The following is an 18400-nucleotide window of genomic DNA, read 5'->3' as shown; positions in this document are numbered from 1 at the left end:
TTTTCACGATGATGAATGTGTGTACGATAATCATGCAGTGTTATTGCCAATAAGATTTTTCTAGACATGATGAAATGATTAACCCTCGAAATTGTATATAATGACATTGAATGTATGTGTGCAAGTTATAGTATTAAGTAGCTTAACAAGGTTGTTTTCTATGTTAATATTTTAATGCACTATTTATATATATATATATATTTTTTTTTTAATTTATAATATTTATAATATGTATATAATAAACAATTAAATAATATACCCACAAAGTTAAAATAATATAATATTAGTTTTAAATAAATGTTAAAAATGTGTATATTTGGAATGCGAAACATTAAATTAATTAATCAAAACTTATTAACTCTGCAACCTGGGGTTGCTCAACTTTGGGCTGTTCTACTTGGTTTGGAGCGGACGGCTGTGGATTTACTTGCTGACTAGGTATTTGGTGTGCACCATACTGTCCCATGTGGACAGGTCCACCATAAGGCATAGCAGACATCTGACCCATCATTGGCTGCTGATGTTGACTGGGTATCATTGGCTGTCCTACTGGAAGCGTGTGTTGTGGTGGACCCATATTTTGCATTTGAGGTTGTTGATGGCCGGGCATCATAGACTGTGTGTGAGAGCCAACACCAGGAAGTGACTGTTGGTGCATGGAATTCATTGACGGACTAACAGAAACCCCTGAATTAATTGTGCTTGTCATAGGCGCCATTCGTTGTTGATAAATAGGCTGAGGAATGTTTGAATTGACTTGTGACATGTTATTGGGCTCATTGGAAGGTAAATTCACTGGTTGGTTGTTAGTGATTGAACTTGGATTTTGAGGTATCATGTGTCTCGTAACAAAGCCTGCAAATTCATGCACATTTTGTTTTATTATTATTATTTACTTTATCTAATACTTTATACCTTGAGGTTGAGAAATATGTTGAAAATGAGCCGATTCTGTTGACTGAGGATACCGTATACCATTTTCTTGCATTTGAGAAGACATCAATGAATCTATAAGAAATTAAGGATTAAAAACTATTAGTATTTGTATAAACAAAGAATAAGCAAGACATTCTATCAATGTAAAACATATTTGGTAAATTATAATGTGAGCAGTTCATATAGGCAGTGGTGTAGTGGAGGGTACATGACATGTGCCCACCTCCTAATTTTATTTTTAGAAGTGTACCCTTAAAGAAATCTGTGGTATGCAGATTAGGCGTACCCCCCTCAAGTTATTTTTTACAATGATTAAGACGTTTACCCAGATTATGGTGGCTCACTGTTCTGCGCCAAGCAGTCTAACGAGGGTTCAAATTCCGTACAGAGTGTATGTTTTTAATTTAATTTCAGATATCTTTCCCAAGACCAGCCACAGCACTTGTGGCCGCCTCAAGTATCTATATCAGCGGTTCTCAATCTGCGGTACGCGTATCACTAGTGGTACGCGGAGAAAATCTTCCTTTATAAAAAAAATTGGTACGAATTATTATTAACATTAAATATTATTTGGTTTATTTAATGTTTATTTGATGGTGTGGAGGTCGTTTGTAATCGTAGCAATTAAGATAACGATATTCTCTTTAATATAATATAAATCGATAAACTTTATCGGATAAGCCCGACAAAGCATATTCTTATTTCACAATTATGTGTTTTTACCTTAGTTTCGTGAGTTCCTTCGGTTTATTCACGAGTGTCATACGCGTTGTTTGCATCAAGTGTATTTTATATTAAAATTTTATATTTTTATGTACTTTTTTCATACTTTTTTTTGATATAAAATTAAGTAAAATGAAAAGATTTTTAGGAAGCGAAAGCGCAAATACTAAAAAACGGAAAACACTGGCAAATCGCAAATATGACGATAGTTACTTACAATTGGGATTCGTTGTAAAATTTGGTTCTGAAAATTCTACTCCGTTACCTCAATGTGTAATTTGTCAAGAAACACTTTCAAATCAAAGCATGAAGCCATCGCTACTTAAGCACCACCAATTATCGAAGCATCCAGAAACGGAAAATAAACCCATTGAATTTTTTCAGAGAAAATTAACTGCATTCCGAAAGGAATCGAAATGCATGTCTAGTTTTACAAACTTTAATGAAAATATCGTTAAAGCATCTTATTTAGCGAGTTTAATTATTGCTAAAGATGGAAAACCTCATACAATTGGGGAAACACTAGTGTTGCCAGCAGCAAAAGAAATCGTGCGATGTGTTCTTGGAGACAAGGCTGCAAAAGAGATTGAAAAAGTGTCACTTTCAAACGATACTGTCAAAAGAAGAATTGATGACATGTCGTCAAATATAAAAAATAAATTATTGCTTTATTTGAAAGATTGTAATTTTTTTGCTCTGCAAATTGATGAGAGTACTGATATTGCTAACATGGCTCAATTAATGGTATTTATACGTTTCAATCGCAATGATGAAATTATTGAAGAGTTTTTGTTTTGTAAGCCTTTACAAACCCACACAAAATCTGAAATTATTTTTACCACCATTAATGAATATTTGATTGAAATAAATCTGCCGTGGAGTAAATGTGTGGGTTTTTGTTCTGATGGAGCAAGGGCAATGACTGAAAGGCTGAGCGGAGTTGCAACAAGAATAAAAAAAGTTGCCCCATTATCTAAAACTATGCATTGCATGATTCACCGGCAAGCATTAGCATCTAAAATCATGCCTAAAAGTTTAAAATTAGTTCTTGATAGTGCTGTAAAAATCGTAAATCTAATCAAAGCCAGACGTCTCAATTCAAGACTATTCACAGTATTATGTAATGAAATGGGCAGTACTCATAAGTCCCTTCTCCAAAATCCAATATTTTACAATATTTTCCAGAGGATAACTCAGAAATGAAATGGATCATAAACCCTTTCGAAGATGATTATATTAAAAACATTCCAGAAGGTATTTTGGGAAAAGAATTATTTATTGACTTAACCAGTGACTCTACCCTAAAAACCGCTTTCAAAACCAAAAATATCACTAATTTTTGGCTGGACGTGAAACAAGAATACTCGGCATTGTCCACATAAGCTTTACAGTTTCTAATCCCTTTTGTATCAACATATCTGTGCGAAAATACATTTTCTAACTTATTGTACACAAAAAATAAATATAGAAGTAGATTAAATGTAGAAAATAATTTAAGACTTAAAGTTAGCAATTTGGAGCCCGATATTGACGTCATCGTCCGTTCAAAACAACACCAATCGTCTCATTGAAATAAAAAGTAAACCATAATAATTATAATAATTTTACATATTTAATTTTTTTTTATATTTTTAATTTTTTTTATTAAAATACTCAATTAAATACTTTATTTTTTATTATATATTTATATATTTTATATTATCTCATTTTGTAATTCCTAATGAAATAAAATTCTATACATACATATAACATAAACGTATACATTATTAATAAGCAAAAAAAAAAAAATGGTCAGGTGGTACGTAAAAATTTTCAAATTGTGTAAGTGGTACGCGACTATAAAAAGGTTGAGAACCGCTGATCTATATAATGACTTATAGTGGATCGTAGTCAAAGTGCAATTAACTGTGTGTTTAGTGTGAAATTCAGTGGCGCAGACTTGTTTTTCATTTAGTGGGGCAAAGTATAAAAATTAGTTACCATCAAACCACCCAAATGATTATTGATTATATTGTAAATTTAGCTATCACAAAGCCAATACTGGGGCAAACCACCCCATAAAAACGTGTTTAGCGCCACTGGTGTAAATTGTGTGTTCAGTGTTGAATTGATGCAAAATGATCAAACAAAAGCAATTCACAATTATTGAAGAAAATGCAAATATAATTTTTTTGTTTAAAAAAAGGAGGGGGAAATTTTAACCAGCACATAACTAATGAATTTATGTAGGTCACCCTAAATTGTATAAATATATATTTTTTTTGGTTATAATGACTATCGGTTACTATGACCAATTTTTACTGGTTCCTTGAATGTTATTATAAACAGTTTCTACTATTATTTAAACTAATCAAATTACTTATTAAAAATAATTAAAATATTCAATAACTATGATAGGTTAAATGTTCATATTATTAGTTATTACTTATTATGATAAGCCCTGAGCAGGAAATGTGCGGAGAGCATCGATTATGATAGTTAACAAAGTCATAAGGTGAAAGCCAGATTGAACAAGTCAGCGGTGGAGGAACTGAGTCAGAGAAGATTTGAAATTCCTATGAACTAGGAATGGATAAAGGGTAAGGTTGGATAGACTCTATCCGATAGATGCGTGGTGAGGCATCACAGGTCTAAAATCTAAATGGCCTCAAATAAAAAAAAACTCTTTCTGTTACTTACTAGGACCAGGCGACATGTAAGGATTAGGTGCAGAGGGCATACTTGGCAAAGAATTAGGGCCGTACATATTACTATTAAGATAGTTTTGCCTCTGATGTTCCATTCTCATAGCCATTTCTTGTTCTTGTTGTTGCACTTGTTGAAGAGTCATTTGATGTTGATACTAAAAGACAATCAGTTAATAATAAATCATTTTAATTCAAATAACAGCTAAAAGGTAATTACTTGTTGGTATTGTTGTTTTCTCTGTCTTAATACATCCAATTTCATAGCTAACTGAATCTGCCTCTGTTGTTCGGCAAACGCAGCTTCTTGTTGAATTGCAGCTTTATGATCATCTCTCATCGCATCCAGTGCAGCCCGTGTGTCTTTAACTTGAACCAATTTGTCTTGCAACCTTTCAAAATATACTAAAAAAGATTTTTTTTAATTATAAATTAAATATTATTTTATGTATTTCATTTTTTTTTTTTATACACCTCAAATTTTTGGTACTTTTCTGTTATCCCTACTACCACTCGATGCCGCGACTACTCTATTCTGTTATCTCTACTACTATAGTACTATTCCGATAGTTCAGTATTTTCATACATAATACACATGAATTGCTATTTATATAATAATATAATATATTAGTATAACGTTTATTATCAGTTATCACAGGACTGTAGTGTTATAATATAAACCATAAAATCATCGAGATATTAAATATATATATTTATATATAAATTAAAAGCTGGGACAAGTGGGTACCACTCTGCTGTATAGTAGTGTCAAGTATGTCATTGTAATGCGTATGTGTTATATTTGAATTCAATGATAAATCATTGGATACGTAATACGATTCTGAGCGGAGACAGTGCATTAGACTAGACCTAGCTTAGTAGTACCGAACACGTATGGCTACTGGGTAAATACCCCATAACTTTTGCAAGTGGTAGGTGGGTGACCGCTTAGTGCTTTAAGGTCTTATTGAGTTTGATAAATTACCACTAAATACACAATATCGTTAAAATTATATATTCAAATGCTCATAAAAAAGGTCTATGTACGTATAAAATATGAACTGTATTGGGGAGGTATTTTAAATTTTTATATTTATATCCATGTCTATGATTTATTATCGGTTTTATCTAAATCAGCATCGGCGAGGTAGTCGAGATAACAGAATTGAGACTCGCGGTAGTAGGGATAACAGAAAAGTACCAAATTTTTATTTTATTCAAAATCATATTTACTTAAATTGATGAAAAATGTTATACTATCCATGCACTAATATACAGTCTACATGATACTATACTAGTATAGTTTATTTTTTTATATTAGGTAATTATATTTTATAATACTAACAATTTTGGTATGAAACGACTATGAATTATAAATAAAGACAGAGCGTTAAATTATTGGTGAGTCATAATCATTTAAATTTGTTTAAGAACATTGAACTTACAAATTAATAACTAGTGTTATTGTTCATTGCAATTCTGCATTGACCAAATAATATTTTTATAATTTCCAGTAAGTAACAATTATTTATACTTACATCTTTTCTCATCTTGTTGTTGAATATATTGCAATAACTTTTGGTGCATAGGTGTTATCTTTGAATAAAATGTATCCAATGAACCACCATTAATAACGGTTCTACCTCTACTTAAATTTGATTTGATTCGATTAACAAAAATTTCTAACTGTGATTTAACAGAAGTAATAAACAATTCCATTTCCTCAGAGTCATCAGACTGTTCATTATTCATGGCAGGACTAATTTCATTGTTTGGTGACTCAATGGTATTTACCTAAATTATTTAATTGATAACTTAAAATTAATATCATCTATAAATTATAATTATAAAACATTGTTGAAAACATACATTGGTTGAGGCCATTTTTGTTTGCATTGTTTTAGTTACATTTCCCATTTTCAGACTTTCCCAGTATGAACGATTTAAATAACGTGCCAATTCTGGATCATCTTCAGCCTCAACCTCAATCTTTTTTTCATTCTGTGAAAGAAATGTTAGATAATTAATATTTATCAAATTATAAAAATAATTGAATGAAAACTTGTTATCTTACTACTGGTGGTGAAGAATATAATCTTGTCGCAGGTATTGAAGTAGAATTCATAAAAGGTATCCCCTATTGGAAAGTATAATTCATTATACAATACACATATTATAAAACTGTACAATAAATTTTGATTTTTACTAAATAAAATAATAAATATTAAATAATTAAAAATTGATTATTTTTGAGTTATATTACTTTTTGTTGTTCTGCTTCAGATTGGGATAAAGCCAAAGCCAATTGTAATTCCTCATCTTCTCTTAGTTCTTCTTCTGTTTTTCTATTGGCTGCTGGTATCTAAAATATTTCAATACTTTATTCAAAACATTTCATATAATAAATAAAATGTTTTGTGAACATATCTATTATTTTGAAATTTTTTTAATATCAAACTCAGTTATCATTCACAAATTAATTCATATCAATTTAATGTTTGTAGATCGTAAATTTAAGTTAGATAATACCAAGGTCAATTCATTATAATGTTAAAGTGCTGAAAACAAATTGTATGTGTTAAATATTTTAAAGACAGAAATAAAACATGAGGGTCCTCTTAAAAAGTAAAATCCTATCACAGTATCGGTTTATAATATAATTTATAATTTCATAGGGCAAAAAAAAAGAAATACAGATCTTATGAAATGTTTTGTTTTGTTTGATAATAGGCCTAAACTTGTTAGTCCAACATCCCAAGGAGAACTCTCAAATAATAAATAGAGCTTACTTGATTTTGTTGAGCCAAAGAACTGGTAAGATATTCTATAGGTAAATCTTCTGATCCTTTGTTTATTTGTGGTCTAAAATAAAATTTATAGGTAAAATAATAATTTAATTTAAATAATAATTTAGTCTATGAAATAAAGTATAAAATCTTTGAATGCAATATACATAGTTGGTTATATATAAAATAATTTAGAGATGTTCCAGGTAGATAATTTATAACAAACCAGATATTAAATAGTATTAGATCTAGCGTTTGTTGTATCCGTTTACATTGTGGTTAAACCAACAGATACAACAAACCTAGTGGCTGAAAGTTAGGTAACTCCTATGATATGGCTTATCTGTGTATTTTTAATATTAATTGTATCAGCTAAGTAATGTATTTACAAAACAATTAAGTATTGGCTGACTAACATGTCTAGCAAAGTAACAATTAATATTAGCCAAGTAATAATATACTTTAAAAAATCGGTATTGGTTTAGTTGACCTATTCAGAAAGTATTCTCCCCGCCATTTATAACTCTCGTATTTTCGAAGTGCTAATCACCATACTGTATTTATACATTTAAAATAAAATAGTACTAAATACAAAAAATGAAAAATGAAAAATATACTGTGAATCGTAAAAAGTACAAATACAAAATAGATTATATGAATCCAGAAAGTTTTTCTTAGTACATCTTTGTTTCTTGTTACGCCCATTTGGCATTTAGTATTTGCCCACATGAACATTCTGTGTATGAGCTCCACAAAGTTAAATTTGAGGTTTACTGTAGAGTGATTAAAATGCCAGATTGTTGAATATTATTATAAGCTTGTCTGGAATCAGCTATAATATTTGATCAAACTCTTAAACTTTCACAAATTATTGGGGATAATGTATGTATGTACATGGATTTCACCAAATAATATTCTTAAAATATCCAATAAGTGAATATCACACATATACCTATTACCTATCATAAAATATATTTGTATTTTTTTTATTTGCAGTTTAAATTGTATAACAATTGATTAGAACATATTGAAATATGAGAGGTATAAGTGGTGGGAATCTAATTAAACCTAAATGGTGGAAGAATACTTTATTAGCGGGAATCAACTAAACCAGTACCAAAAAACCAAGACCTGAGTATTGGATGAGAGAATATGTCTTGAAAAAATGGATACAAAGTAATACCAATAGGTTTTAGTTAGGTATTAAAATCATAGCTGGTACATAGCAATCAAGTTATTGAAAGGTACCCAGAATATCTCTATAAAATTATAAATAAAATAAAATAGAATTTTGTACTTTTGTGATTTTTCAAAGCAAGCTTCACAAACACGCACTGGTTTCTCAATACCAAATTTTGGTAATGTACAAGAACGTGACGAACATTGCGCACAGAAAACTTGTCCACAAGCACGACAATGGTGCTATTAAAAAGAAAAATTATTTTAACATCAATATTAACTTATATACTATCTTAAATAATAGCTTGAAATAGAACAATTTACTTTGCGTTGAACCATTCCAAATTTAACACGGCATCTATGACAGCAATCAGAATCTTCCCAACCAGGAGCTACATCTGAACTGAACATAGCATCACTTTCTTTAAGTGCAGGAAATGTATAACCTTCAGCTTTCATTATGTTAACTGTATCCTGTCAAAGAAAAATAAACCAACAAAATAAAATATTATGTATAAAAATACTTCTTTTTAGATAAAATACATAGATAGAAAATATTATAATTATTAATAGAGCATGAATTGTTATTTTTTAATAGTCAAGAAAATATAGTTACCTGAACGGCACAATATTTGGGAATAGCTCGGAAAGCAAACGCCCAAGTCTGTAATAGTTCAAGTAATTTGTTTTTAACATTTTCATGTGGAGTAGTTTTTATAGTTTCTCTTATTTGTTCCATAAAAGGTTTAGTGCCAACTTCATCATGTACTAATTGACCACAATTTTTAACACAACATTCTAAAACCTAAAAATAATATAATTTATAATATATTATTATTTTTAAGAAATATGATTATTTTATTTTAAAATAATACTCACCAATAAACTGTACATAGCTGTGTGAGGATTTGGACTAATTAGTTTTTTCTTAATGGCATTGAGTGCAAATTTTGGTCTGAAAGACATTTTAAATATGTTTAATACCTAACAATGAGTTTGTAATAACAATCTGATAAAAGTAAGTAATAAGTAGGATTCGAGTTTTAAGACAATATAATTATTAATTAACACGTTGAATGCCTGTGTCAACCCGTAGTTGACGCGAGTGAACGGGCCACGTGGCACACATATTTGAAATTTCTATCGGACATTCATAACCGTATTGACAACTCCGTAATATCAACTAATTTTACAATTGGCGACAGTCGATCGCAGGTTAAATCATGTTGGCCACTGTCGTGCGCTTGCCAAATCGACATCGGCGTTCAACGTGTTAGTAAAAAAAAACATTTAAAATGAGAAAAATGACAAAAAAAGCATTTAATTTATATAAAAAAAACCGATCACAAAATTAAATAAAAAAAAATTAAATAGATTTTAGTTGATTTAACTAGTTTGTATATAAAAATAATTAACTACCATTTACAAAAACAATAAATTAAATTGCCGTAACAAATACTTTATTGATATTGCCGATAATAACTCCCATTAAAACCAATTTTAAACATAATATTGACAACGCGTCTTCACAAGCTCTTATCGATTTGTTCCGTTAATATGTATAGAAAACTATGAAGTCAATTGATATTTAAACTCATACAAATTAAATAAGAGAAAAAAGCAAAAAAAATTTCACCCAGTACCTTAGAATTTAAATGAAACACATTTTAATTTAAAAATTATTTTTCTATCGTTATCAAAAAAAAAGGCATTTGCCTTCAAATCCAAACCCTAGTAATAAATATTTTATTTACTAACAAAACTATCATAAAATAGGTATTACAGCTTATTAGTATCACAGCAGTATTTTAAAAAGCTCTAAAATGTTTTTGAAGATACAATGTTTTCATTTAATCTATAATATCTAGCATACTTCTCAATTTATTTGTGGTTATGTAGTATCATTACTATGAAATATCTATTGGCTTTTATATGTAATTATCCATGTTACAGAATTTATTTGTCTACAATTCGAAATGTATTTTAAAAACGAATGTTTTTATTATATTCTTAGAGCCGTTCTTACAATGTCCGATAAAGTGTCGGTTAACGCTAAACGACTGATAACAGATTTTATTAATTGCAGATTTTGGCCGGTTAACTTTAACCGGACATTGTAAGAAAGGCCCTTGCAGTATATAAGATCTAATACAGACAAAGGGCTAGTTGTACTGTCTACTGTTATACTTCGATTACGCTTAATCAGCTGATGAAAGATTTTATAACTGGCCAAATTCGGCCGATTAAACTTCGGTTAACTTTAATCGGAGATAGTGTACAACTAGCCCTTAGAAGGTTACTTTGAAACCGTAGCATACACTATTAGTCTCAGTGGCATGTCTCATAAAAAAAATTGGTGTTGCTCAAATAATTTGAGGTGACCTACCCCTCAAAATTCTGTTAAACCAACCTATATTTTTTCATCTATCAATACCCATCCACCCATATTTAAGATTTATAAGTTATGACTAATGTACCCTCCCCCTCTGAGTATGTGACACCATCAGAACTGTTTTGATGTATAAAAATATGCTACAATTAAGTTTCAAATTCGAAAATATTAAATAATTTGTGTACTTCATGCTGTTAACATATGTATTATTCAAAATAATATTATTACACAATACCTACCTACATTATTTTTTTATTTTCTTCCGAAGGCCATGCCTTATATTAAATTTAATATAAACATGAAGATAAAAACTATTATTTTTTATATATTATAATATATAGGGAGTATGACTATAATATTATATTATATTATATTATAATATTAAGGAAATCGCTTATACCTACAATGTATAAAAAAGGAGACATTTTTTCAAAATTGTTTTTAATGTTGGTTGTTATCATTTTATACCAAATTTCTATTGTTATAATATTGATACTACTTAATAATATATTGAAACTAGTGTAAAATATAATTTTCTTACTGGACATCTTTCTGTCGTATTGTGTCACATATTTCTAATGTCGTAGGCCAATCCGCTTCTAATAACAAATTGCTGGTAACTTTATCTGGAAATTTAGATCAAATGTAAGCACCATACTACATACATACAATAATATTATTATGCTATTGATTTCAACAATTAAAATTACCAAGTAGTTTTTCAAAATTCGATTTAAACATTTTGTTGACCGTGATGTTCAGTGCGTGTATAACAAAAAAAATTAGTTATTATAGATTGTGGAATTTTTGTAAGTGTTCACGGTGTCTGTGTACTGAATTGATATTATATTATTATATTAGCTTTTTTTGTATATAAACTATTAAGTATCAAAAAACTAAAGAATAAAAATTTGTAATAATATAAAATATTTAAACAATAAACATAGAAAAGAGTAGAGATTAAAAGACAATAAGTGAGATACTGAGATGTGAGAAGTCTACGACGAAATTATAGTGACAACAGCGGAGCAGGAATCGTTTTTTAATTCGCTGAACCTTGTCATTTATCAATCCGTTATCAAGAATAGTGAGCCAGCTGTCACTTGTCACCGCCCAGACAGACGTTTTTGTAGTCTAATAAATTTGGTATAATAATTAGTAAATCGTGCATACCATTGTCGATTGTTAAAACAATGACAATGTACATCTACCGGAAATTTGCTTGCTGACCAATCGTAATTAAATGGGTTTTGTTTATAGACATTATATTATTATTAAAAACCTAAAATCATTATTGTTCGCTTGGAACACGGTAGCTATATTTTTGTCTGAAAAACGGCAACACTGCACACAATTTCCGAAGGTTTTGATACTGAATATTGTTTTATGGTTTCGTGAATCCCGATTCCGATGCATAAACAATACTATTATTTTTTTATTATTTTATTATTATTTCTAATTTCTATATATACATTAATATGGAAGTATTTACCTCACCTATTTTATAGGCATAAAATATGCGGTTATGGTGACATGTGGCATGTCCGGATTAGGTCGGCGGGTTACCGGGCAAAACCAGGTGGCCATTTAAAATTTGAAAGATTTGGGCCGGTTCGATAAAAAGTTTTGAATCAGTGTTATATTCATGAGTCCTGCTTGATAATGAATAAGTTATAAGTTGTAAACAACAAGTAAATACAAATGTATATCTAAAAATGGAGAAATTAGGTGGCACTGGTCAAACCGTCAAAGATCGTTATGTAAGAAAAATATTTGGGTCATAATAATATAATATCATAATTCATGATCCTAAAGAGGCACCCTTTTTTGATATAGTTCAAACTTTAGATAAAATGTATAAAACCACATTTTACATCATAGTTAGATTCAAGGCAACAAGGGCCTTATTACAAGGCTAAAATTTACATTGATTCATTATGAAAATTTGAAACATTTTGTCAGGTTCTTTTACACACCAAACGCAACACGCAGTTTAGTAATAATTAATTTTATTAAACAAATAAACAAACCCTGAGAAGTGAGAACCAAGCCACCAAGGTCCTCGCCCACACATGAGCCCACGGGTCGAACGCAATACTATAGTGTCGTCTCTCTTACCCCTTTCCTCAGTAGTGTTGGCAACAAATTCTATTATGTCAATTTTTTTTACAAATATTTTCATTAATAACACCAGGGCCATATACACTATGGGAAGGGGGTTAGGGGGTTCAACAACCCCCTATAAACATGGAAAGTATAAAAATGTATTTATGTATCTATAGGAAAAAAAGGTTAAAAAAAAAAAAGCAACGAAAAAAAAGGTGGGCTAGTAGGAGTCATTCAATAGGTTACAATAGGTACAATAGGTTACAAGTGCAGGCCAAGTGGGTCACTGTAATGGACGGTGTATAATTTGAATCCAATGATATAATTGTGTAGGAAAAAAAATTCTGAGCCGAAGACGGTCAGTGCAGCCTATAATATTTATAACTAAGTATATTTGATGATATATTATTGTGAATATAGTAATTTGTGTGGAACCTATTGTTTTAAATTTTCAATCCTTAGTTATAAAAGTTGAACATTTTATAATTTTTTAACTATACCAATACATTAGTTACAAAGTTTTTAGATTCTAAGCGGATCGATGAATGTATAATTGATTTTACAATGATGTGCGTTTTTTAAATTTTTTTTTATTATTTGTTTCGTGTACACGCGATAAGTAGTTGAAATAATGCTTCGATTTTGAATTTCAGTATCTTGTTCGATGGGAAAGTGAATCTAGTTGGTGCATTGGGGAGGTCAAAATTCTCAGTAGTTATTTTCAAAAGCATCGGGCTAAACAAAAAAATTAAGGAAAAACGGAAATTTGTACACAAAATCGATTTCAGTTTGTTGTAATTCTAAAACAAATAACTGTAGATACATGCAATTTTCTCTGAATGTTTATATTAGAATTTTCTATTGACCATACATATTCCAAAATATTTCGACTTATTTTGAACTGTTTATGGACATTTTGAATTTAATTTTTTTTTTCTATAATTGTTGCTTAAATTTTATTCTTTTGATCAAAAAGCTAGACAATATAATACAAGGCTCCTAAATCCTAATGTATTGTTACAATGACAATGTGTTATCAAGTATTAAAAATACAGTCACAATTTTTTTTATAAGCATTTAAAGTTCAAATTTTGACAAAATATGTAAAAATCACGATAATGGGATAATGTGCAAGTTTTTTTGATTTAGAAATTCATAAAAATTTTAGTTATTAAATCTAAGGTATGAAAATTTAACTATCCCTGTATTTACAACCAAAAGGATTAGAAATTTGTCAGGCTTACAAAATGGTCAAGCAACATTACTATAAATTAAATGAACAATTTCGAGATTTTGAAAATATGTTAGAAGTATATACAGAGCCGTAGCATTGTTCATTAGCGCTCATGGCCATTTATCATCTTTCCGCCCTTGTAAATCCCCCCCCCCCCCACACAAACACACATATAAAATACTTATGCATTCACTATTTTATTTTTATTAGTAATAATAAAATTATGATATTAATAATAAAAATAAGGTGGGTAAGTGGATGTCGCTCTGCTGTACAGTAGATTACAAGTGGGTCACTGTATAATGGATGGTATTAAATTTGAATTCAATGATATAATATCATTGTATAAGAAAAACGATTCTGAGCAGAGACGGTATGTCAGTCTAGGTATAAGACATAATATTATATATGGTATTAAAAAAAAATTGACATATAATAGGTACCTAGCTATAATAAATTCCAAATTAATCATATCACAATATCTATTAGGTACTTATAAAAAGTTATACATCAACAACAAACCATGATACTATCATAATAGTATACTTTAGAAGTTTCAAGTATACCCACGAATAATATTATACGATCACAACAAAATAACTAAAATAGTTATTCTAGGTTTTTAATATGTAATTTCGTCCAAATTTGAACTTAAAATGACTATAAAAATAAACTGTGCTTATGTATTTCCTAGAATTTTTGGTAACAGAATTAAATATTTACGTGGAATCTTGTTTTAAATTTTCAATCCTTAGATATAAAAGTTGAACATTTTATAAATTTTTAACTACAAAATTATTATTCAATATTAAATTTGAAAAATTTCAAAATTTCAACTTCAAATGCTTATAAAAAATAATTGTGCCTATGTATTTTTAATATTTTATAACTGCTATTGTAACAATGTATAAATTTTTACACTTTTTGGCCCAACAGATAAAACTTTATTGATATTAATAGAAAAAAAAAACTAAAAAAATTGGAAAGTTACAACGTCCGTAAACAGCTCAAAAAGAGTCAAATTATTTTCAAAATTTTATCGTATATAGAAAATGCTAATATAAACATTCAGTGAAATTTTCAAGTTTCTACAGTCACTCGTTTTTTAATTACAACAAAATAAGAAAATCGTAACGTGAGAAATCGAGTGAATATCAAATGTTGTAAAAATATGAATTTCAAACACTCATAAAAATTTAACTTGAGTTTCTTATATACATTTTTTTTTTTATAAAGGTAGATTATCCTATAAGGAATCTTGTATTACATTTTAAAATCTTAGTTCTAAAAAGAAAAATTTTTACGAATTATTAACTCGAAATATTTTTCTAATTTTCGTGATTTTTACATATTTTGTCAATTTTTGAACTTTAATGCTAATAAAAAAAAACTGTGACTAAGGATTTTTAATATTTTTCAAATTTCATTGTAACAATATAGTAGGAGCTTTGTATTAAATTATCAAGTATTTTTAATCAAAAAATAAAGTTTTATTGACATTCATAGAAAAAAAGGTGGGTAAGTGGATGTCGCTCTACTGTACAGTAGGTTACAAGTGAGTCACTGTATAATGGATAGTATTAAATTTGAATTCAATGATATAATATCACTGTATAAGAAAAACGATTCTGAGCGGAGACGGTATGTCAGTCTAGGTATAAGGTATCTTATATACTTATCTATGGTATTAAAAAAAAAAATTGACCAATAATAGGTACCTATTTATAATAAATTCCAAATTAATCATATCCCGACATCCATTAGGTACTTATAGCGCGTTGTACATCAACAACAAATCGTGGTACTATCATAGATATATAATAGTATACTTTAGAAGTTTCAGTAATATACAATCACAACAAAATAACTAAAATAGTTATTCCCGGTTTTTTAATATGTGATTTCATCCAAATTTGAGCTTAAAATGACTATAAAAATAATTTGTGCTTATGTATTTTTTAGATTTTTTGGTAACAGAATTAACTACTTAGGTGGAATCTTTTTTTACATTTTTAAACCTTAGATATAAAAATTGAACATTTTATAAATTTTTAACTACGAAATAATTATTAAATTTTAAATTTGATAAATTTTGTAAAAATTCGATCTTTAAATGCTTATAAAAAAAAATTGTGCCTTTGTATTTTTAATATTTTTAAACTGCTATTGTAACAATATATCAGGAGCCTTTTATTAAATTTTTACACTTTGTGGCCGAACAGATAAAACTTTATTGATACTTATAGAAAAAAAAACTAAAAAAATTGTAAACTGACCATGTCCGTAAACAGCTCAAAAAGTGTCAAATTATTTTCAAAATTTCATCGTATATAGAAAATACTAATATAAACATCCAGTGAAATTTTCAAGTATTTATAGTCATTCGTTTTTTAATTACAACAAAATAAGAAAATGAGAAATCGAGTGAATATCAAATGTTGTAAAAATATGAATTTGAAACGATCATAAAAATTTAATTTTACTTTCTTATAGATATTTTTTGTTTGATAAAGGTAGATAATCTTATAAGGAATCTTGTATTACATTTTAAAATCTTAGATTTAAAAAGAAAAATTTTTACGAATTCTTAACTCAAAATAATTTGCTAATTTTCGTGATTTTTCCATATTTTGTCAATTTTTGAACTTTAAATGCTAATAAAAAAAAAACTGTGACTAAGGATATTCAATATTTTTCAAATGTCATTGTAACAATATAGTAGGAGCCATGTATTAAATTTTCAAGTATTTTTACTCAACAAATAAAGTTTTATTGACATTCATAGAAAAAAAAAACTAAAAAAAAATAAAAACTGACTATGTCCGTAAAGAGCTCAAAATAAGTTAAAATATTTTGAAAATATTATGGTGTATAGAAAATGCTAATATAAACATTCAGTCAAAATTTCACGTATCTATGGTCATTTTTTTTAAAGTTACACCAAAAACCAAATTCAATTTTGTGAAAAATCGATTTTGCGTAAAAATCCCGTTTTTCCTTAACTTTTCTTTGGTTTTTCTTGGCGCCTTTGAAAATTACTGGGAATTTTAAATTTTGACCTCCCTAATGCACCAACGATATTCACTTCCAATCGAACAAGATACTGAAGTTGAAATTGGAAGCATTATTTCGACTACTTATCGTGTATACAGACACAAAAAAAAATTAAAAAATTAAAAAAATTAAAAAAAACACACATCATTGTAAAATCAATACATTCATCGTTCCACTCAGAATCTAAAAAATGAATTAAATTGGAAACTGAAATTGTCCGTAAACAGCTCAAAACAAATCAAAAGTATTTTTAAAATTTTATCATGTATAGAAAATGGAAATATAACCAACCTGTAATAACTCAAAAAAAAGGAGGAAAGGTGTATAAGATAATAATATAAATATAAATAAGACGCCTGTCAATAGTTATATTAGAATTACCTGGTTTAAGCTATTACCTTCCTCCTGATCGTCGGAGGACTCTCGAGGTCGTGATTCGAGAATACTGAATATGATCAAATACACCATACAGTAAGGTTGTAAGCAAATGATTTTACTGCGTGATACCAGCGATCAACACAAATTATTGTACCAAAAGTCTTACCTGACTCGCAGCCGTCCCTGGGCTATCATTGATATTATTGAAATTAATATCCTAATCAATAAATTGAGCTTAATTGTGATTCCAATATTAAACAAATGTTTATTGAAACTTTTTGGAAATGTTTTTGGCACATTTATACACGGGAAGTTACGCAAAACTAGCAGCTTAGTCTTTTTCTTTTATTGCCAACAAAGGTGACACGAGTCGTGAAAATATTGTTACAAAAACAGTGGATCACGAGTCAATAAGGTTAAACATTACTAGTCAAAACAATAAATAGGATGAAAAATATTTTTATATTAAAAAATGTAAAATTACTAGATTTTCATTAGGTTTATCGTTGACAAAAGACTTTAAATCCACTCTAAATTTTAATAAAAATTATTTTGGGCATTAGTTTAGTCCGTCCCCCCGTCCAAGTAAAAAAAAAAATAGTTGGGGTATGCAAAAAAAAAATAAAAATAGTAGAGGAGCTCCGTCCCCCTGCGCACCCCCCCCCCCTCAATTCGAGCACTGCGAACAGGCAAATATGACTTTTGATGATCGAAACATAGATTATACCTCAAGCATTTACGCAGAAAAAAAGATTTCAAGAAGGAAAAAATGGTAGGAAAAATAAGTATAGCGACAATCCAATACAATAAACCAATTAAACAATTATCGTGTTTAAATATTTGATTTAAAAGTAGTGAAAGAGAAAATAGTGGTTTGTATTTACAAAAGGGTACCTATGTAAAATGTAAATTACATTTTTTTATTTAC

At 28.7% G+C, this 18400-nt stretch overlaps 1 protein-coding gene across 1 annotated transcript; it reads right to left on the bottom strand.

Annotated features, from left to right (window-relative positions):
- Window positions 1-294: 294 nt before the first annotated feature.
- Window positions 295-11739, bottom strand: LOC100165322 (hepatocyte growth factor-regulated tyrosine kinase substrate). The gene is made up of 15 exons (XM_001943411.5): window positions 11411-11739; window positions 11242-11326; window positions 9188-9263; window positions 8925-9113; window positions 8633-8782; window positions 8427-8551; window positions 7133-7205; window positions 6607-6705; window positions 6418-6480; window positions 6213-6344; window positions 5882-6137; window positions 4564-4748; window positions 4339-4501; window positions 916-1008; window positions 295-855 (listed from the first exon to the last, which is right to left on the bottom strand). Exons 1-15 carry the CDS (start codon window positions 11439-11441, stop codon window positions 341-343), a joined length of 2235 nt encoding a protein of 744 aa, XP_001943446.1. The 5' UTR covers window positions 11442-11739; the 3' UTR covers window positions 295-340.
- Between the last annotated feature and the right edge of the window lie 6661 nt (window positions 11740-18400).

The sequence above is a fragment of the Acyrthosiphon pisum genome, chromosome A1 (genome assembly GCF_005508785.2).
Source record: "Acyrthosiphon pisum isolate AL4f chromosome A1, pea_aphid_22Mar2018_4r6ur, whole genome shotgun sequence".
Lineage (NCBI taxonomy): Eukaryota > Metazoa > Arthropoda > Insecta > Hemiptera > Aphididae > Acyrthosiphon > Acyrthosiphon pisum.
This window is presented reverse-complemented; position numbering and strand designations above follow the sequence as displayed.